A 23,072-nucleotide genomic window follows, 5' to 3' on the forward strand; every position below is an offset into this window, starting at 1 on the left:
ATATGTATGTATGTGTAACACACACACACACACACACACACACACACACGGGTATAGCTTTCAGCAAGGCTATAATCATTATAATTATATAGATATGCATTTTTGTTGCTGTGTTTTTGTTATCTCTGTTTCTGTAGGTGTGCAGCCAAGGTGTTTTGTGTGTCTTGTGTTTTCTCGATATATATTTCAACATATCTTCTACTCTCATTCACTCTTTCGTATTATGTTTTACTTTTTTTCTTTTCTTTTTCTCAAACAAATAAAAAAATAAAAAAATAAAAAGTCACTTATGATGAAGAAACTAAAACAAATATTCAGTTCTGATTTCTACTGAGGTGGCTTAAAAAGAGAGAGAGAGAGAGAAAAAACTGTGGTAAGAGTCATATTATTTTGAAACAATAAACTTAAAAAAAACTACTCTTTTTTAATTTGTGTGACATACGGGGCAAGATACATTCTGCTACTCCTGCTGCTCTCAGCAGACTGAGTGACAGCAAAACAGAGCAGCCTTTTTTTTCTAAAAGGTTATACTGGGGTATGAAAGTGATCAATACTGCCTAGCCCTAATGGCAATGTTTCTTGTTTGGTCTGGGAACACATTGGAATCTTCTCAGAAGAGCTGGCTAGGAGAAAAAAAGGTCTGGGCCTCCCTGCTCAAGTTGCTGCCCTCTGGAACAAGCAGTAGATAATGGATGGATGGTTAATAGGAATTTAAAAAAATCTATTTCAAAATCTACTATACCACGATAACTCATTTGATGGTAAATTGGGTTGAAACTGTTACATTTGTTGATGAAAGGAGGTAGTCTAGTTCAATCAGTTGGTATCTTTAATACCAAGAAAGTATTTACACAAATTATACCTGGTAATTCAACAAAGACATGTAAAATAGTCCACGAGGTGAGAGTACTTCATTGGTCTGTTGGTATTCTGATTCCCAGCTGAGCAGCTGCAGCCTTAGGTTGGAGTCTGAGCCAGTTCTTCATCAGTCATCATCTTTAGGTGCCATGCCCACCTACCCCTGCGCACCCCTTCCCCCAGCTTCCAAGACACCAGAACTGGGCCTTGAACCACCATTCATATTTTCCTTCCTTTTCTTTTTTCTTTTCCCCCTCCACTGGGACGCTCCCGAGAGCTTCGTCTGACCGCCTTCATGCCAAGCTGCTCCCGATTCACTGCAGAGGAGACAAAAACCACAGGAGGTTTGGAGATAAGAGCAAGTCTGTCAAGAGAGGGAACGAAAAAACACTTTTCTTTCTAAGCACTAGCTGCATTAATTAAAAGGGTCTTTTTCTTGCCAAGCAGCACATCTCTGCTACAGTAGCTAAGCAACATTTTTTCTTAAAAGCAGCTTGCTGGAGGGTTGGGTCAGTTTGAATTACTGAGGCATTTTCAATCATCAGTTAATGTGGTCATGATTTTCTGTTTTAGAGCAGCAAATGAAAGTGAAAAGGCAACACACATGCATCTTTTAAGACTGGAGGTTTATTTCAAGCCTGGACATGAAAATATTAAAAAAGGTAAGAGAAGTTGTTTTTTCGTTAAATAATTTGTTTTTTTTTTTTCAAGGAAAATCCCAGAACATTTTTTCAACAGATTTTTTGTCAAAATGTCTACAGAACATGGTTAAAATAAAAGCTTTGGCAGCACTGCTGGGTCCTTTTATTAGACTCACACAGTCTAATGAACAGCTTGTGCTGTGATTCTTCCACGATGAACAATTTGCAGTTTATAGTGATGTGTGTTTAGCTTAGTGTTGGTATCAAAGACTGTATATACCTAGACTTCTGACTGGAACTGGAAGTTGAAGTTGAAACAGAACTGGCATTCTTTGCTGGTTTGGTGTTGACTCTTGTTGATTCACGTAGTTGATACCTTGCTGCTGCTGTGTGTTTAAATTTTATATTTTTAAATGTATTAAGTTGTAATTAGTAGTGATGTTCTAATACGGATACTGGTATTGTTTCTGCCCACCTGCAATCGCTCTTTACTCAGAATGACATTAGAAAATCTTGCGATGACAATATCAGGTGTGATATAGGTCTTTTTTTCCCCCTCCCTTTCTAACCTGTATTTCCTACTCTGTATGACCTTTAGAATTTTTGGCAGGGTCATTTCTGTCTGGTGTGAGCTTTTGCTGTTGTGAAACTCTGTCCTACTACCTAAACATTGAAACAGCATGAAAAATGCAACTCTTCAAATATATTAAGTCAACAATTATGTTATTTTTATTTATTATAAAAAAAATGGAAGTTGTTGTATTTGATTTGATCTAGTCAGAGGGGCTGTAGGCCTATAAGGAAGGAGAGCCTTGTTCTTTGTAAAAGAAACATGTTTTTAAAGTTATTATATAATGTTTAGGTCTAACTCAGTAAGCAATCAGCATCGGCAAGTACCCAATTGAAGTACTTGTACTCTGAGAAAAACTGGTATCAGGACACAGCTAGTAATTAGTTATTTCATGTTTAAAAAAGCTCAAGGTACACCATGATTGTATGTGTGTGTGTGTGTGTGTGTGTGGGGGGGGGGGGACGGGACTCAAAATTTCATAACTTCAGTGCGAAAACTGACATCACATCACAACAAGAGAAACGTTTGGTCAACAACATACATGATTAATACAGATTGTTGTGTAGATATTATTTTCATTATTTTCCCATTGTGTTGCACTGGAATTTGAGGTTCTGGGGTCAGACGGGGGACAGGCAGACAAGTTAACAAGAAGGCAGGTGAAAGCCCCCCACATGAAAGACCTTAGAAAGCACGAAAGATTGGAGTTTGGAAGGTTGGGAACACGAGTCTATGTCAGAAACCTTGGTACTCAGCGTTTACGCTACCATAATCCAAACGGGACGCCCCACACTGTCAAGAGAACAGAGAGCCCTTGACTACAAAATACAACTCCGACAGTTTTCCATATAAACGTCTACAAAAAAGTTCTGACCAGTCACGCAATAGTTGATGCACACCCCAGGAAATGAGAGCCGATTTCTTTCCTTCTCGCAGAGCACAAAGTTACTCCTCATTAGTAACTTCAGTGACACTGGTGTCTGTCAGACTGGCTGAGCAGTACCAGAACCAGTTTACACACTGTCAAATGTCAAGCCATTTCCAGGAGCTGACCAGTCATTAAATGTTGTGAATATGCAGCTAAATTATGTTACATAGGCTGAAAGGCCCAGAGGCATCTGGAGCACACTTTCTTCCAATCCACACAGGTCTTAAGGGGAAATGTGAAAAGTTAAAAGGACCGTGCCAGAGGCTTTAAATAATTTAAACCTACAAATGGCCCATATTTTACAATATAGCACAAGATTGCTAATCTATAACAGGGGTATTTGAGATAAGTATGACCCAAAGGCACTAAACCACCTCCTAAGTAGCAATTTCTTTAAAGTACTTTAAACATGAAATACTACCTGAACAATAATGAATTGGAGAAAACTGATAATGAGAGGCGGGGTACAACAGGTAAAATTATATACATATACACATTGTAAAAATGTTCAATTCAATCGAAGCAAAATATATAAGGAATGTTGTCAAAAAGCTGGTAACTTGCTTGGTTTTATTTTACGTTTTCATTGCAGTGGGTTGGACGTGTGGACATGCAGAGTTTAAAACACAGCAGTGTGAAGATTAGTCCTGCAGGTCCTGACATTTCAGGGTGTGTAACAAATGTGTGACACTGCTGCCTTTTGTGGCAAATAATGACGTTTTGCTCAACATCTTTCTTGTGGAATTCAAGCCATCACCAGATAAAACAAGTGCTGCTGTTCTTTAGGATCAAGTTGCACATCTGTTCTTAAATTAGCATCTCTGAAGACTCATTAAATCACTTTGTTGCTTCTTCCTTGCTCTCAATTCTCCTGTCTGCACCAAAACACCATGGCCCTAATCAACTAAGGGACTGTGCATCTTTTGTAATCCACAAATGGGCTTTTTTGAGCATCTGTCGAACTCTAAAAGCCCTTGCAAAGGGAGATGTGTGCCTCAAACTGCACACATATGAAGTGTGTATAATGCATGCTTTTGGAGAAAAGGCTACCTGTATTTATACATAAACTACCAGTGAAAAGCATTGGAGTCTCAAACGTGTCGAGCACCTGTTGAGCATGAAATATTTAGTCTCTAGAGAGCTGGTTGTATTTTTAGCTCAGTAAAAAGGGAAAGAAATTACAGCAACCTGGTATGTTGTTGACTTTACAGAGAAAGCAGACATGTCAGGAAATGTATAATTCATCTAAATTTAGTAAAATAAAATTGTTAAATCATTCCATTTGAAATTTGGAGAGCATGGGGGGGGGGGGGACATAGCCTTTGTCTGCTCAAAGGTTGTGGAATATGCAAAATCAACATTTGACCTTTATGTTATGCCATTTATTCATCAAAAACACAAATAATGTTGCTTTGACTCATTCATGCATGTTTGAGAAATCGCTGGATCTCCTGAGGTAGCCGTTGAGCTGCCTCAACACTTGCTGGTACAAAGCACCTCCTATTCGTACAAAGCTCCTCCCTGGAGCTCAGTCAGCAGCCCAGCTCCTCCCTTGGCTGGGGGGCTTTGATGAAAACAGATTGGGAACCACTGTCCTAACACGACAGAGTTCCGGGGGATACCCCTCCTGATGCAGTACACGTCACAGCTAGGGTTTCTTTCCACTGGAGTCTCCACTTCGATATTGGCCATTTAGTCACAATCTGTTAAAGAACCAGACAGATTCCTCCGTGCACAGCATCTGTGATGTTTTCATCAATAAGTTGATGTCTTTCTAAGTGTCTGCTTGTGGGAACAGTCGGCTTCTGGAAATGGAGTTGAAGCAAAATGCCACCATTGCTGTCTGAGCACTGTTCAGCATAATCCAACACACCCACAAACTTCTGACCAAACACATAATTGTGTGTGTGTGTGTGAGGGGGGGGGGGTCTTTCGCCAAGAAGGGGCGGAAGACTGGAAGCTGCGAACAAAATGATGCAATATTCGTTATGCCACTACATCAATGAGAGCTGGTTTGACAGGTTAGGATGGACCACGCGGAGGCCGTAGGCCTTAAACCTTCCGGATGTTACTGGGAAATTGGTGGAGCGTGCACATGGAGATTCATAAAAGAAAACAAGGGAAAAATAGAATTTATTTTATTGATTCATTATTGAGAAGCTCACTGCAAGAAAACATTTCGTGTTTCCATCCAATTTTAATTCGAAGTGAGCGAATTTGAAAAAATTCACAAAAACAAAAAAAAAAAAAAAAAAAAAGAAATGCGAATCAGACGTGTTTCCATCAACTGGCTTGAAGCAAATCAATTATGTCAGACGCATGCATGTAGTAAACAGGACGTAAATGTTGCATCTCAGGAAAATGAGAGAGGTTATTAGAAACATGTTGCTACGATCAGGAAAATTGTAATTATTCTGTCGTATCAACTAGTTTTGGCGATTTTACATGCTGTCTGGAGACGTAGAGAAAGAAATGATTCTCTTCACGTTACGGGAATAACTGAGAATATGCCGACAGCTGCAGTCATTGGCTGCAGTCGCTCTGGTACCGGTACCGTTCAGGCAGCGAGAACAGCTGATCAACATGTGAGGTAAATGTTCACTGCGTCAGAACTTATTCGACAAATGTGTTTCCATCTCTCCTTTTTCAAAAAAACCAAAAACCACCTGAAGCGAACGTATCAACTTTTATGCGTATTAGAGGACGTTTTTTTCGAATCATGCCGTTTCCATTCACCTTTTCTGATGCGATACTTCAAAATGCGCATTAAAAAACACTGGTGGAAACACAGCTTCTTTTGAACTTTTGGCAGGTTATATTTAGATTGTTGAACTGGACGAGAATTGGGGCTGTACGATATTAGGAAAACCTGCGATGTGCTATAAGAGTGCTTAATATTGCGGCGATGACTTGCAATAAATGCAAATGGCACCTTTTTGCAATGTATTTTTAGTGAATCCAGTTTAGGAGGATATCTAAAATACTGGGACATGTACATTATGTCTAAGTCTTTGTATATATTATCTAGTTTCTCTAATGCAGTGGTGTCCAAAGTCGGTCCTCAAGGGCCGGTGTCCTGCATGTTTTAGGTGCTGCCCTGGTTCAACACAGCTGATCCTAAGGATTGTTTAATTAGTGGGCCTCTGCAGACCTTGATGGCAAACTGATAAGTTAAATCATCTATTTGAATCAGCTGTGTTGAAGCAGGGACAAATCTAAAACTTGCATGGGACCGGCCTTTGAAGACCGGAGTTGGACATGCCTGCTCTAATGTAACGGTCTCATTAGGTCATCCACAAATGAATTTTATAGTAGTATAAGAATCTTTAGGTACCTTACAATTCAATTTGGATTCAGAGGGCTGTGATGAGATTATAAAATAATTATCGACACGAACATTTCAATTATTTTGGATCAAGAACAAATATACTAACAGCAGAAATTAGAAAAAGAAATATATGACCCTGGTGCATCATTATTGCTGACTGATTTGATTTATTCACAGTCTTGTTAGAGAACAGAGAAGATTAGAACTAAACTAGAATGAAAATTAGTAGTAACGTTTCTGGCGGGGTATTATGTTTCCGATTATCTGCCTCCAGTTTATTCATCTTACAAAGGTCTCCTAATAAGCCTCACTTTGTCGAAAAGGTGGAGGATTTTATCAGATTTCCCACAAGAACAGTGGTAAAGACAACAGTTAACTCTGTCGACGTGAAAAAACTCAACAATACGAAGCCTGAAAAAAAGACCAACTCACATCAGAGAACCAACCTGAGGATCCCACAGCCTCCAGCAGACCGTCAGTCTCCAGGGTCTTCAGTGACCGATGGTGGTGCCTGAGGGAAGGACAAACCGCAAATCAATACCCCCATCTAAAATCACTGGGAGAAACTTGAAACAGATCATGCAATGTCTACAGGAGAAGATCTGCTCATGCAACTCATACTCTCGTTTTAGATAACTGAACAGGCAGACACATTTTAAATATTACAGTAAACTTTTACACAGCAAATAAAAAGTAACAGCAGCTCAACTGCACAGAAAGATATTGAAATAGATTTGGCTCTGTTCATTTTAGCAAGAGTTGCATTAACATTATCCTAATATATTTTGTTAGTACACAAAACAGTTGTTTTTGTACATAATATCCACTACTAAATGATGTTGGAAGTTACTTTTTTTTCTCTTACTTTTAAATGGACTCTTTTTGTTGCCATAAATGTAATATCATTTTAAGACAAGAGTTTGGATTTACCAGCAAGTTTATGTCAAAGGATAAACACATTAGGAAATTCAACATTTAGGGTTAGGTTACCTTTACAGTGGAGCTCTCTAGGTTATAACCATCCTCTCCATTGCACTGCCATTACTCTGTACTAAAGTAGCCATCGCGCCAGCATCATTCATGACAACGTGGCCTAGACCTGAATGGTGGTTTGAATTCAGTTAATTTTCAAATGCTATGAAAGCAATTCTCATTGACGATTACGACCACAGGTAAGAGGATTGAAAAAGTCTTATACATACCCAGGCATTCAATGCTTTACAACTTTATACACATTAGGAAGCTATCCAGGTTATTTTAGAGGTCTTACCTCTGGGTCCTTTTTAAAAAGTATAGAAAGAGAGAAAAAGAATAAGTTGTGCTCTTTTGATAAATCAAGACATCATTTGGTACGGTTAAAGTCGTCAGACGTCAATACATTCATTTAATATTTAAAAACCGGTTTTGAAAGAGAAACAAAAGAAAACACCTACGTCTGATTACTGAAGGTTGTTTAAAAAAAGGCCATTTCAGAATTTTACTAGGACAGGAAACAAATAAGGCAAGTTAAGTTTCATAAAAACAAACTAAGCTTTATTGACAAACTGCTGCAAAACATCTTTTGGACAGATTTAGTAACCTATTTAGGCAAGCTTACACATGTAGCATAATGCATTTTATGGAGAGGGTACAGATACTAGTGGCAGAAGAGGTACAGTTAGGATGTTTTAAAATATGTACAAGAGTTTGGATTGAGCTGCAGGATCCCTTCTCTACAGTAAGAGAAGACCCATGTGGAGATTTTTGTCCCAATCCTTCTTTGTGCATGCAGTTTGTGTAGAACCAGATCACAAAAATGAAGACCTGAACTGGTTTTAAATTAACATGTTTCAACCAGATTCTCATTAAACAATTATTTTGTTTTCAGTCTTAAAATTAATGTTTCTTTAATACAAGTAAAAAACAAATTAAGGATATGAGGACAGTCCATCTCGACAGTGTCTATTAGGGCTATATTTCAAAACTCTAAGTACAGTGACAAATATTGCTGCCTAAGGCTAAATGAGTAATGTTTTAGATCTATTTAAAAACAAAAGCATTATCAAGAACGAATTGCACCGATTCCATTAAGATTAATTTAGTCTTATTGTAATTTAAGATTTGTTTGGTTTTTTGGTTTTATATATTACATGAATGAAAGTTTAAAAAGGTATTTTATTTGGTTATATTAACAGAATTTTGAAATGTAGCCTAAATGGGAATCTGCAACTGACCCTCGACAGGTTCTTTGTATTAAAACAATTAAAATGGATTCCTCAAACAAGTAGTTCTCGAGCCACTATTCCACTAGAAATGCCGAGTCCCGAACAGTAAAATATGTGAACGATCAATAATGCCAAAACAAATTTTTTTAAAAAGCCAGTGTGGGAGGAGGGAGAAAAAAGTGCAGATGGAAAAGAATACAGCAAAACAAACTAAGTCAAAAAAGAAGAGAGAGAGAAAGATAAAAAAAAAAGACACCACCTTCTCTCTGACCCGTCCAAAAACCCGTCTGACTGGTTGGACAGGAGGAGTGACAAACGAGGAGGGGTGGGGGTGTGTATGTGAGAGGTTTGTGGTCAGATAAAAACCAAACTGAAAGTTCAAATTTTCAGTCCCCAATTTGTTCTTTTGTATAAAGTCCGTGTAAGAAAAAAACAACAACAAAAAATAATAAAATAAAAATTAAAAAGACAAAACATTTACTTTTGTCAAGCTTCTTAAAGCGAGAGCTGCCGTGGTAGACAGGTGGTTATCGGGGCAACACTAAGGAGTGTCCGCTTCAGTACTGTCGGTACGGGTGCTCCCGGTAAGTCGTCTTGCCGCCTCTGGAGGGGGGAGGGGCCTTTCCTGGGGTCGTCCGCTGGGTGCCGTTCCAGTCATCTTGGCCTGCAGGGGAGTGAAGAGGGGCGAAAAAACAAACAAACAAGACATTAGAAATCTAAACAGAGGAAACATTTTTAAACCTGGTGGCCAATATATCAACAAATAATTTACTCATCTGAATTTAAAGCAGATTAAACAAAAAGCTAATCTATTTTAAACGTTTTTAGTTTTGATGGGATAAAAATTGTTAAGAGGGAGTTGTTTCTTCCTACTGTCACCGTGTGGTTGCTCAGGATGTTACAATAAAATGACTGTAGATGCTATTTATTTGTTTTCTTAGATTGAAAACTTTTTACCGTTCGGCATTCACTTGTATAATAAAACTATAGTAAGTGTATATTTTTTGTTTGCATCTAGCGTTTTGTAGTCATATTTATTAAACAGTACGACTGTTACATGCATTTGAGCATGAAATATGTTACTTAATATGTTAATATTAAGTAATACATAATTATGTTAATAGATTTACATTGTGTAAAAAGATCGGTTTTGCCTTTTTTATATTGCGTTAAGATGACTTATGAATTGGCTTTATGGAACTTAAGTTAATTGAAATAACATCTGTGAAAAAAGGTTTTTCTTACCGTATGTCTCGTATGACTCTGTGCTCTCTCCGTGTCCATAGTCGTAATATTCTGGTTCTCTGGTTGTCAAAAAATAAATAAAAAACAGGGAGGACATAAAAGAAGAATCAACTTTTTTTTTTCCTTTCTTTGAATCCATCATGTAGCTGCTCACTAACATGCCCAGGGAGATTATAATTAGTTTTTCCAAACAAGATTAAAGCTTGGCTCTTTACTTTGAACCATCTTAGAGTGCAGTCAGGTCATTCTAAACACCTACATTCACCCTATAAATGTCAAACAAGGAACAATAAATCCTGGTTTTGTGCAGCATTGCTGCTATTCCCCACTTTCACTTCAAGCCGAACTGAGCACCGTGTGCACGTTCTGTAAGAAGCAGGTGAAAAAGCAAAGAGACATGTGATTCACTTACGCCTGAGGCTGACTGTAATAGCTGTTATACGACTCGTAGGATGTGTCTGTGTAGCTCTCATTGTAGCCCTGCAGAGGGGACGAAACAGAAACACGGTGAGATTTAAGGGGAGGCTTGTTCGTGTACCATGAATGTCAAAATGTCCCCAAAGTACTGAACCTAAACTAAAACACACATGCCCTGCCCCCATGTCTCAACATCTTTATCAGAGAACAAACATTTCAGAGAAAACACACGGCGCCCGATAATAATATCCTTTAAATAATCTAATGCTTACATATTCATCATAACCCTCAGCAGCTGCAGTGGAGGTGTGCTGGTGAGCGGGGGGCGGTGCCATCCTCTGGGGTGGTCCTCCAGCTGGGGCTCTAGCACGGGGCGCCACTGCTCCCCTGGTGGGTGCTGCAGGGGGTCCTCCTCTGCCTGTAGGGGCCCCTCTGACTGCTCCGCCTCTAGCCGGGCCGCCTCGAGTCACGCCTCTCCCCACGGCGCCGTGAGGAGGCATTCCTCTTCCCCTGGAAGAGAGAGGTTGAAATTTTTAAAAACAACAACAAAAAAAGAAAAGATAGAATTTCATTCAACTGCAAAACTCTCTGGGCTTCATTTACTCTTCACGCTAAAATCAATTATTACGCTAATAAAATCCAGAGGAAACGTTTGATTGTCCAACTGACGGCACCAGAAAGCATTAAAAGTGCAGCAGGGGTGTCTGAGCTCTGAAGAGCGCAACATTTGAAGTGTGGCTGTATCTGGGGTCTAAGAACTGCAAAGGAAAAGCTTTTTGACAGCAGTCTTGTTGTCAGCACAGCTTGTAGAAAGTTGACAATAAAAAGGGGAAAAAAAACACAAATCTGACAAGTATTCTGCTCGCTACGAGTCTGTGTACGTTTTCTTCATTCATTTACTGTGTTTAAAACAGCTGTTCGCTTTTCATTTTATACTCCAAAAACAGAAAACCATCTTTTTATTTCAAACCAGAAGTTTAACACTCTTATCACGGCAAGTCGACGCTGTCCTGTGGAACCTGCAAGTTCCTCACCAACAACCTTTTGGAGGCTTAATGAGTGATAAAGTATCAGCTGGCATCTGTTAAAAAATAAGTTAGCTGTTTATTTATTGCCATTTCCTGGTTAGCTAGTTATAAAGTAAAACTTGTTTATTCATCCCATTGTCAGACCATTTAAAGGAGCAGTATCATGTAAAATCAACTTTTTTAGTTTTATATCATGTTATGTTATTCTCTCATCAAAAACATGTCCAAAGTCAAACTTTGACTCATTCATGCATGTTTGAGAAATCCTGTAGTGTCCTGAGGCACCCAGGCAGGGGAGTAAAAACAACCGGATGGGACTAGAACCTCCTTTTAGGACCAGCTCCTCCTCTGGACTGTGTCTCCAAGCTGAGCCACATCATCACAGAGCACACCTCTGCAGACTATCAGCAGCAACAACTAAACTGGTGAAACCACGTCTGCTGAGCTCATAATACTTCTCAGTCCAGTCCTTTTCAGATTAAAAAATGCCTTTGAGGAAATGTATTTTTAGATGCCAAGGATGACACGGTTCAAGAAATGGTTTGAGTTCATTTTGGAAATAACCCTCCAACTAATTAAAATATTTAGCCAACAATGCTCCAGGTTGTACATGGCATGAAGTTGTTGCAATGACGTGCAAAAATGGGCTTGATGGAAGCGGAAGGAAGTTCTTAAAGAGACAGAGGCCAATTTCAAGGTGTTTAGAAACAGATATGATGAGAAGTCGAATTTATTTTTGATTTATACACATAAACAGCATTTTCATATTAATTGAAGGTGACATTGATACTTTATTATGGTATAGAATTAAAATATATTCCTGAGAAACAAATAATATCGGTCCTTTAAGGTGGAGCTAGATAAATAACTTTGAAAATAAATTAGCTAGCCTAGCTTTATTATTAAAACTACAGTCTGCAGTTAAAGAAAGGCTAAAGTACTTAGCTGATATTTATTTATTTACAGACAGCTATCTATTATGAAAAAAGAACTATTTAACTGGCTTTACTTTAAGAGCATTAAGAATCACTGAGCTACCATCTAGGGCACCTGGGGGGAGCAGATGTGAGGGTTAGGGGTCTTGCATAAGAGCCAGAGTGGAACACATGATGGTGGAGGCAAGTGTGGGTGCTTCACCTTTGCCACTCATTTTTTTGTTGTTGTTTAATCATAGGCTTGCCACTACAACATTAAATACTTGGAAAAATAAGAATACAGCTATTTAAACCTATCAGCTTTAAAAATTTATACTTTTCAGGACTAAAAATATTCAGCTTTTTTCCTGTTTCATTATATTTTAGTTTGATAATTAAAAGCTAAATGTAGGACTAGTAGCTTTAAAAACTCATTCATCAGCAGCAAATTCCTTAACGAACATTTGTGATCTTTGTGTTTGTGTAGGAATATTTTTGATTTTGTGCAACAAATTGCCCCTTAGGGATAATAGATTCTTAAGCTGAACTTGAACAAAACACCTGGAGTTTTTTTACATTTGTGCAGTTTTATCTGCATATTTGTGCACAATATTTAGACACAGGAAGGGTTTTATTTTCCTTGAATTAAAAAGAGCATAAAACAGAAAAACTAATACTACTGTTGCTACGATAGGAGCTTTGTGCAGTGTTGTAACAATAAAACATAAAATTGAATAAAATCAAACACAGTAATGGCGACGCTCTTCATGCATCTCTAGTGTGAACAAAGATGTGTGTGGATGATTGTCCCCGTCTCTGCACCTGTGTGCTCCTGCTGGGGGGACGCCACGGCCCCTAACAGGCATGCCCCCTCGACCTCTGCCGCCGTGCTCCTGGCCTCCGTTCAGGTAGCTCATCTCCATGAACTGCTCCTGGCAGATATCATCCATCAAATCCTGCACAAGTATGCCAAGAAAACAGAAGAGACAGAGAGGAAGATGAGCAAGATGCGAGGGGGGGAAATAAAAATAAATAAAAATACTAAGCTAGTGAAAAACATGTCATCCCCACCCCAGCCCACCCCGGTGGAAGAAAAAGTCTCAATGCTTAGTGACTCAGAGTGTTAAAGAGAGGAGGGACGGGGAGGGGGGGCATGTGGGAGGCTGGAAAGCATCCATCCACACTCCGTCTTCCTCCCTTCATGCACAAAATGTAAATCTCGTCTCTCCACACGTCCTTGACAAGTCTGGTGTGACTGCATCAATGGTTAGCTCATTTTATCTGCAGAAACAATAAGTTGGGCAGGATTAGTGTGGCTGCCTGTCTGAGCAGCACAAATCCTGCAACACAATCTGCCGCCGCAAAGAAAGAGAGCTGCACTGTGACCCAATCAATTCTGGTTCATGCATCAGTCGCCGGCCTGGAATGGTGACGGGGCTCTAATGATGGGAAGAAAAAAAAAACCCGAAGAAAAGCATGACTGCTAGGATAAGCAGCAGCAAAAAAGCAGGCAGCAAATAATTTGTGGAGTTCATTTCAGGAGTCTTCCATGCAGCTGTATTTAAAAAACAAACAACAGCTCTGATGGAGAGATTATCAACAAATCTTTCGCATGGCAGCAATTATTTACTTTAGCATTTACGAACGCTGTGCTATGCAGAGATAAAAACAGGAGGAGGAAAGAGTCAAATCCTCCAAGAATACCTGAGCGCAATGTGGGGAAAAAATAAATAAAATTTACAAAACATCACATCCAGAGATTTTCTAGGAGCCGTTTAAAAAAAAATGCAGCCTTATTCTAAATGACAGCATTTGTGCCTGACGGATTATGACCTTTAATTGTAGAGACAGGTGCTGCAGCTTATTACGTAACGGCAATACCACCATCGCAACTGGTTCACTGCCCTTTTCAGCTCGGCTCTCATTCAGATTGCTTCTTTTCAAAGAGCACCGTGCACAAAAACCTGCAAGGCGTCTGGGACGTGCCGGCCCTCGCTCACCTCTTTTTCAGACCACCGTAAGCCGCAGCGGGGCTTGAAAACGCACTTTGCGTAGGCATTAAAGGGCTGAAGCAGGCGTCAGCTGCTCTGGGGTGAATATGAACGCCGGTCTCCAGAATGAGGCTGGAGCGGTGATGGACTGACACGCAGCCTAACCCTGCTGACACAGTCTAAGTGACCCAGTTTCTCCTCTTAGGATGATGGCTTTACGAGCCTGGACAGTGCCATCGAGTGAGTTTGTTCCAGGTAAATACCCTCTTACTTGCATCTCAGGCCTCTGTTAGAAGAGAAGACTTTTTTCTGTTCTAAACACCAGTAATTAAGAGACGCTGTAGTGGTGTGATGTTTTCTGCTTGAATAGCACATCTTTCTCCCTAAATTGGCATAAAGATTTTTTTAAACACCTCCTGGATCACAGCCTGCAGCTGAAGATAAGGTGCAACATGGCACATTTAGCTTTTGCACCTCCACTCTATTTAAAACTTAAAACAATTTGTCCAGCTCTGGATTAAGAACTAATTAACAACAACTTTTATTTAGAGGTCGTATCAAACCCCTTTTTAATAGGAGGTAGAAATCTTGAGACTAGAGCCGATTACTGATCTTTAAAAAATCTGACCTGCCGATTCCGATTTTGGCCGATAGATTTTTTTAATAGCCGACACTGTCAGGTGTTATAAGGTCACAATACACCTTTAATGTTCCAATCTTATTTTATTGGAAAAATATTGAACAATGCCAATGAAACAATGCAAACTTTCACTGGACATTAGGCAGTGCTCACAGCAGAGCAAAAGGGGATGAGTTTTTGGGAGGTCTTTTCCAAATAATGGCCAAGGAAATTGTTCCCCCAACTTTAAACGTCTCGTGATTTGACTGTGAAGGCAGTGGTCAGACAAAGATGTTATTGAGGCATTTCAATCATCTTGATGTATTCCACCCCGCTTGCTACTTTTAAAACAAAGTATCTGTATATACTTACAAATGAAACAAACTTATTGTGTTTTTACTCCACTATGAAATCTTTAGACATCACTTCAAGCTCGATTAAGCGTTCAACAACAACTGTTACTTTGTTTTGAAAAAATTAGCTGAGATTAACAGCTTCATCAATCAACAGTTTACAATAAGCACCAAAAAGCATAAAACTTACGGGAAACAGAAACTTCTTGACCTCCTCCATGGCGTGTGCCATGCGCAGGTAAGCGTCTGGCACGGGGGCGAACACCTCGATGAACACGTGCAGCTCCATGGATAAGTGGGCGTACTTGGGCTCGCCGCTTTTCCTCAGTTCCTCCTCCTGAGAGGAACATCACAAGCGTGTCGGTGAGCTTTGCTCAAACATTTCATGAATTACAAAAGACTTTTTCCACATCTGAGGTCATCGAGCAGAGCCACTATACTCCCTACTTTACATAGCTTAATAATGTCAAACTGGCAGATTTTGTGGATTATTTTAAAACTGGTGCAAGATGGCAGCACGATGAATCAGTGGTTAAGAAGGGTGGGTTTGATCCCCAGTTTGGACCTGGACTACTTCTCTCTTGTTTCCTCTCACAGTCCAAAAACATACATGTTTGGTTGCCTTCAGGCCTCACTTAAAACAGATCTGTGATCTCAGAGGGATTCACCTGATTGAATAAAGTTTAATAAATAATACGTTAACATCTGGCCTCAATGCCTTCCATCCTTTTGTGTGTAAAGGTCAGAAGTGCTCCTGCATCTTACTCATGCCTATCTTGAGAATCTATCTCTGCAGAGTCCACTTCCATCCAAGACCCGACCCACCCCCAACACGGACTATTCACATCTCCACCCTCAGGCCGGAGGTACAGAAGTGGAAAATACAGGACCTCCAGATATAAGAACTCCCCTTTTCCCCAAAGTGCCATCAGACTCTTAAATAGCTGAGTGTTTCTGCCACCTGACTCTTGCACATTTGCACGTTTTAGATTTTTCATTTTACACATTATATCTACTGTTACTAGGGGTGCACCGATACAATACACCTTCAATGTTTCTTTATTGAAAAGCATAGAACAATACCCTTGAAGCAATACAAACTTGTTTTAACTGGATTTTAGGTAGCGCTCACAGCAGAGCAAAAGGGGACAGTGGCTGATTTTCAGGTCTTTGTGAAGGTAGATGAGAAGCCAATCTTATCCAAATATCAGCCCATCTACCACCTCGTCCTGATGCATCTCAGTAATCCAGGAAAAAAATCAAAGGAAAAAAATTGTATAGGTCCTCTGGACGGGTTCTTCTTTAATGAAGAACCCGTCCAGAGGACCTATACAATTTTTTTCCTTTCATCTACCACCTCCCACAATTAAGGAAATCTGTGCCGATAAATCAATATCCCTAATTGATACTCTTAGTTTTCTCTTATTTATTTTGGTTTTTCTCCCCTGGCCTTCATTGTGAACAGCAAAGTAAGACTTTCATTGCTCAGGGAAACATGTCTTTGGTTGTGCACATGACAATAAACACTGAATCATTATGCATGCACAGGTCATACCTTGGCTTTGTCCCTCATGGATCCTTTGCCCAGCACTGAGATCTTGGCTCCAGTCTCCTCCTGCAGACGTTTGATCGTGTTGCCCTGAGGTCCCAAAATCTTCCCCACGAAATTAAACTAACGGAACCAAAAAAAAAAACAGAAACAAAATTAGCCCGACCATCCCAGCCAGGGGGGCTGGTTAAACACACAGAGAGGGTCTTGTTGCATAAACTGCAGGGCCTTAAATGACATCTTTACCAAAGTCAACGAGAGCTATTAGCGGGTTCTGAGACCGTCAGCTGCTTCTACTACAACCACCCATGCACTGAGCTGAAAACCCACTTGCGATCAAAAGCTGCAATCAAAGTGAAACCTGTGTATTCAATTAGCTGTCGTTGCTAAACATGTTTAGAGAAACAGCTGCCTAAAACGGAAGCGGGTTCTGCTCGGGGTTGTAGACGCAGCTTTGTTGATCGGAAAACACAAATTAGATTTGTCATCCTCGACTCTGGCGCGCTCTCTAACAACTTCAGCTAAGTCTGGGAGGGAATCAAACGGCTGTCACACCCAGAGAGAACAAGCTCCTACATCAGATTGATCAGGGTTGTGACAGAAAGGCTCCTATAGATCAGACTCTTTAAAATAGCACAATGTAGGAAATAAAGTGACACGAACACACAAAGACATTTAACAAGACACAAATGATGATGGATTTCCTAGAATAACATTTAATTTATAGTCATCTATTCTCAACTGTTTGGTAATATTGCCAAACTAATCAATCTGGAGCTTCATATTTAGAGTTGAAGAGATTATTAGAGACTAGTAATCTATAAGTTTGTGTGACTGAAACACAGCAACAGAAAAATATTCCATGATAAGAAGCTTACGGTAGAAACAAAAAAAAAGAGCTCACCTTTGGGTACTGTTTGACAGGTATGAGCACTCGCTCCTTGAGTTTGATGTTCTTTGTTGTGAAAAGGTCCAGGTAGGTTTCTGTCTCCTTTTTAGTGTCGCCTTTCTGGACTCTATCGATTTCTTTTGGAAAYAAAAAAAAAAAAAAGACAGAGACTAAGTGTTCATGTAGTGAAATTAAAGTTCACCCTGAACAGTCAAGGAAGCAAAAGTGGTCGGATTTGAAGATCATTACTACAAGAGGAACAAAACCTCAGCCAGAAGTTGATGCTGAATACAGGAAAAACGAGTTTCATCTACCCATCTACAGTTTTAACAACAAAAATAATAAATTAGTTCTGTTTATAATATTAAATACAAACAAAACGATCTATTTAAGGCAACCGTTTGAGACATTTTTGACATATTTAAAAAAATCCTGCTGCATTCTTATCTATTTACTAGACATTAAGGTTACTAATAGTAGTGAGTTTTAAACACCTCATCTCAATTAAAATAAGATGATTTCAAAGACTTACATTTATTTAAAACACACCCCGATCCAATCATAACAACGGTGCCTAACACACTTCCTGCTGCACACCTCAACACACACCACCTGACTTCTCCTGGGTGTGCAAACATGTCAGCTGCACCACAGTCTACCTGCTGCAAGATCCAAAGGGGGGGGGGGGGGGGAAGGGGGTCTGTAAATGTTTCCAGCAAGGAGAACTTCATGCAGAAAACACTGACACACTTTGTCTTAGTCACGCTTGCAGTTCCTGACATTGTAGCTTTGCTTTGGCACATCCTGTTAGACTCAACTGAATCCTCAGCAGGGCAGCTTTGGGATGCTGGTGTGGAGCAGAAGAATAAAAGGCAAAACTGACCCATGCTGTAGATCAGCAACAATGATGCTCACATTCCCATCAGTGTCTCTGTTATGTTGCAAAGACACAAAGTAATACTTTAATCACGTCAAACACAACCCCTGGATACAAATAGTCTACTAAAAAGGGGTGAATCGTGTTAACATTAAGACCACAGAGGGTGAAAAGCTGATCCAAGCAGAGGATGTTTGCCCCGGATCCACCATGGCCGCAACATCCTTCAAGCAGCACTTCAGCACCAACAATAGGCAGATTTCTCCTGTGTTCATAATCTCAAACATTTCTCAAACACATGCATGCTGAGTCGTTCCCTCCTGGCTTACATATCCCGTGCTTTCCCCCCATTTTTTATGCGAAACGATGCACGTTTTAGCAGAGGAAACGCAACTCGACGCAACACCCAAGAATCCGAGCTCTTCTAGCCCGTTATTGAACGCTGCTTCCCGGCTTCCAAAGTGGCGGGGTGAGCCTGGTTCACATTTTTAGCTAGTCTCAGGACAGCTGAATCAATGCAGCAACAGCCGACACAAACAGTCCCGAAGCCGTGGCGAGTTTTTAAGTTCAAACTCAGCTCACAAACCTGCTCGGTGTGTGTTTGTTTGGCATCACCACTACAGAGGAAGCGGAAATTAAATACGCGACGCATGTTGGAACAATTCTGTTCCTTCAACAATAATATCAACCAGCATGTCGCCAACTCGTGTGCGTTTTAAAAATACTGGGTTTCGTGTGAGCACGGTCAATTGGTCAACTCAGTTCACGTCTCGTCCGAAAAAACACGCACCACGCAGACGTGCCGCTGATTGTCTTTCTGCTTCCGCCACACGCGAGTTAAAGCACAACACGTTCTGCGACAAAATAGTTCTTTACCTGCGTTTAAAAGTTTCATGGCATGCGTGAACGAAGAGTCCAAACTGTCCTTCTCTGCCAGAAGCTCAGGGAGATATTTATCGTCGTTCTCCATTTTTGTAGAATTTTTAGAAAAGCAAGTCAATGCAACTTGGAGGAGAAAAAGCGTGAAAAAACTCCAATAAAAAGGCAAAAAAAAAAAAAGTAGTCCGGTTATGTAACTATGAAGTGCCGGGTATCCCTCGTGTAGACGGCGCTTCGCATGTGGCTACCGGGTCGTTTTCTGCATGAAACAGACCCGAACTCTGCTTCGGCTCCGAAACGCACAGTCTTCTCAGCTGAGCTGGGTAGAAATGGGAGAGAGACTGACAAGAGGGTAGACAGCTCAAACCGACGGAAGTGAGCTCACAGGGTCGCCGCTGATCTCCAATGGATTACTCCGATTTGACCACGCCTACTGTGTACAGAGCGCATGCGCAATGAATCCACTGTTCAATACATTTTGGCATAAATCTTGGTCAACAATCACATCAGTGCTAGTCAGAATAATAATGAAAAAAAAAGAGTTTAAGATACACATATTCACAAAAATATCGTTTAAATTAACAATAAAGATGAATATCTGAACTGGGACTCATAATAAGAGAAACTTGTTTTTCAGATTTCTACAATACATTGTTACAAATAGCTGTGACCCTCCCACCTGTTTTAAATTAAAACTGAAGCCAAAAGAGGATGATCTTAGACACTTTTCATGAACTTATCTTGATATAATGACTTATACTCTTTGTTTTGATATCTAGAAGTGACTGTGCTTGTTTTCTCAAGTTCATTTTGACCCAGAAAGGACAATTATTCTATTAAAAAATAGTCGCAAAATCATCCATCGCTTTTATTACACTTTTTTAGGTCAATGTTCATCTAAATTTGAATCATAATCAGCTTGATTTCTTCAAATATCTCACTCTCTTAAAATAAATTAAAGCTGGTTTGAGATTAGAAAGAAAAAACTCACAAAAAGGTAACAAATAACTTGGGATTTAAAAATTTTAAGCAAAATAGCAATAGAAATTTATGCTTACATAAAAGTAGGATCCCATGAAACATTTAAACAAATATCTGAAAAAAATATATGACATCATATTGTTAATTATGATCATTTCAATAAGTAATTGTTGAAAATGCTTTTAATATGATGTAAATACTGGAAATACCTAATGATATTAATTCATTCATTCATTCATTTTCAAATTGTTTATTTATTAATGTTTTATTTGAATCTCCGAAATTAAAATGTGATTAAAAATTAAAAGATCAGGTTTGTTTATATAGCCTTAGGACGTAATTTTTTCCTTAAAATTTGTTTATCTGCAACTATTACTTTAGATTCATAAGCCCTCTCAACACTTGATTTATTCCAATGTGGAGGCTGTCTGCTATCATCATCCCTTTTTTATTTTTAGGGTACCGTTTATGGTTTAATACAAGTCATCCATAAAGTACAATAAAAATAGATTCTAATACGTACTGAATTATCATGTACCTGGGGTAACCTGAATGATGATAGATGATGCCATATCCTTGGTTTTAATAAAAGAGTTGAAAAACCAGCCTACCTTCAAAATGTGTTTCTTTTGAGGCTCTCTACTGCCCCTCAGTGGTTGAGCTGACTATAGCAGAGCAGGCTGTGTCTGAATGTGAGTCCAAGAACAAGAGACCCTTTTCTTATCCCAATCATCAATTTTCATCTCCTCCGACTGTATTGATTAAAAATGCTCATGCTTTAGCAAAAACCTTAGTGAGAAAAAAAAACTTAAGGGCTGATTTCGCCCTCGCAAGCAGCGGTAATGAACCTGTCGGTGAAACCCGAGGGGTCAGAGGTGAACGAACGCTTATACATACGAAACCAGAGGAAAGTGATTCCCATTTTTGCGCACGTATTACCATGTGTTATGTGTATGTATGGGGAACAAACCACAAAAAAAAGAGAACAAAACAAAACAAAAAAAACCCTACAGGTCATTTGTCAGCCCGCCGCTGGAGTGAAAACTATTACAATCGACCGCAGGTGTACCCAGGCATGCATCTGCTCAAAACAAATGAAGGCAAAAATTGTCTGCGCATAAACACTTATGGGTGACCAAAAGACCTACTCTAACTATCAGTGCTCAGCTTGATCTATCTCTGACCAGTAGTGTTATTAGTGGGGGGGGGGGGGGGGGGCAAGGTTGTTCTGACTCCTCTTGTCATTGACAGAATGAATTGCCTGTGACCTGAATTTCAATTGGCTCATAAAAGGAAGACTTACTTCTCTTGGCAGGTGGAGGAATTCCAGTCTGATGGCTTCCATGCTTGCCTTCTGCCTGTGCGCATCGTTGTCGTCCCTCAACATACAGGTCTGCAGTCTGGGGTAAACAGGGGCAGATGGAGAGGGGTAAACACTGGGGCTAGATTGATAGGAGACGGCACAATTTCAGATCACAAGTTTCAGAACAAAAAGAAAATACCAAGGATTCAGCAGTCCCTCGAGCAGGGCCGTTTCACGGCGCTTTAGGGGCACTAGGCAAAAGGAAACTTGTGGCCCCCCATTCTGACCCCAACCTGAATGTCCACCAGCTCAAAGTCAGGAACCACATTATAGACACATTGATTATTTAAGTTTACTTTATGTCAAAAACATTTTTTTGCTTTCATTTAAACATTCTGAAATCCTACCATGATCCTGTGCAAAAAAGTGCAAGCATAAATTTTAGAAAATGCAAATATTATATACATAATTAATAATACTATTTAAATGAGAACATTTGAAAAACAAAAAAACAAACAAAAAACACCACCATTAGAGATGCGACGATACATATCTTTTAAATGACTCCTTATAACAAACGATAGACGTGTTGCGGACAGTAAAGAGCCGTTTGTTGTTTCATTTTTTGCTTCTTGTAATATCTTTATTTTTCCTCCTTAACTACAGAGACAATTGCTCCTCCTTTGCTTTTTCATAGGTTACAGGTAAAGGGGTGGAGTACAGCAGCATCGAACAGCTTCACGAAACAAACGGCTCATCAAGATCCGGATTCTTATAAAGAGTCATTCATCCCATCATGACCATCATCCTAAGCAAAAGAACATACATTCTATACAAATAACTGTTCAGGCTGTATATTGACTTTAAAATCCAACAAAAACTAGTACGTACACAATCACACATACACACTTTAACATGAAGTTTTTCACTAAGGCCATCATGTGCAAAATATTTAAATCTGCTGCTTGCAAGCCTTGGCTTCAGCAAAAGTTAACACACTGTCTTTCATGTCTAAAGACCTGTGAACGTTAATCAATTGACTTACAGGTGCCATTCCTCTCTTGTGGACGTCATGTAGGTTTAGTTAGTGAGAGGGATAACAGTATGGTTGCACTTTCCTACATTGACCACCGTAGGATTTAAAAGGATGCTCACATAATTTCTCATTGCATTTAAAGTGACTGTGACATCAATTTTTTGTAATAAATATGAATGCATTTTTGGGAAGACAACATTAATAACATACTAGAAAACAATTTTCACACCACTGGAATGAGCTGTTGTTGAGATATTGGCATGTAAAGTAACAGGAAGTGACGTAAAAAAGGAAATGTCTGCATGTGGACAGTGTTATTGAAATCGCAGCAACAGACTGTAGAGAAGAATTTGATATGTATTTAAATTATTTTGAGTCACTATCAGGGACAGATGAAGAGGAGTTAGAGTTTAAATAATATTATTTCAATAAACAAAGACCAGAGAGTTCCCTTTCTTAAA

At 39.5% G+C, this 23,072-nt stretch overlaps 1 protein-coding gene across 4 annotated transcripts; it reads right to left on the reverse strand.

Annotated features, from left to right (window-relative positions):
- Positions 1–811: 811 nt before the first annotated feature.
- khdrbs1b (KH domain containing, RNA binding, signal transduction associated 1b) lies at positions 812–19,634 on the reverse strand. 4 transcript variants are annotated; one of them, XM_014026247.1, is made up of 11 exons: positions 19,289–19,634; positions 17,551–17,672; positions 16,653–16,769; positions 15,288–15,434; positions 12,957–13,090; positions 10,465–10,702; positions 10,188–10,255; positions 9,776–9,834; positions 9,012–9,194; positions 6,773–6,837; positions 812–1,175 (listed from the first exon to the last, which is right to left on the reverse strand). In XM_014026247.1, the coding sequence occupies exons 1-9, from the start codon at positions 19,380–19,382 to the stop codon at positions 9,088–9,090; spliced, it is 1,086 nt and encodes a 361-aa protein (XP_013881701.1). In that variant the 5' UTR covers positions 19,383–19,634; the 3' UTR covers positions 812–1,175; positions 6,773–6,837; positions 9,012–9,087. The 4 variants fall into 4 exon arrangements, with proteins under 4 accessions (XP_013881701.1, XP_013881699.1, XP_013881700.1 ...); XM_014026245.1 differs by having other exon boundaries at positions 6,759–6,837; XM_014026246.1 differs by having other exon boundaries at positions 7,317–9,194.
- Positions 19,635–23,072: the final 3,438 nt, after the last annotated feature.

This window comes from Austrofundulus limnaeus, unplaced genomic scaffold (assembly GCF_001266775.1).
Source record: "Austrofundulus limnaeus strain Quisiro unplaced genomic scaffold, Austrofundulus_limnaeus-1.0 Scaffold536, whole genome shotgun sequence".
Classification (NCBI taxonomy): domain Eukaryota; kingdom Metazoa; phylum Chordata; class Actinopteri; order Cyprinodontiformes; family Rivulidae; genus Austrofundulus; species Austrofundulus limnaeus.

Bases quoted from the DNA above. Each gene is read 5' to 3' on its own strand.
- khdrbs1b (XM_014026247.1), bottom strand. From the start codon at position 19,382: ATGGAGAACGACGATAAATATCTCCCTGAGCTTCTGGCAGAGAAGGAC. The intron at 9,835-10,187 runs GTAAGTGAATCA...TTTGACAACCAG, and splicing joins TATTACAGTCAGCCTCAGGC to AGAACCAGAATATTACGACT. The intron at 9,195-9,775 runs GTAAGAAAAACC...ACTCCCCTGCAG, and splicing joins AGAGTCATACGAGACATACG to GCCAAGATGACTGGAACGGC.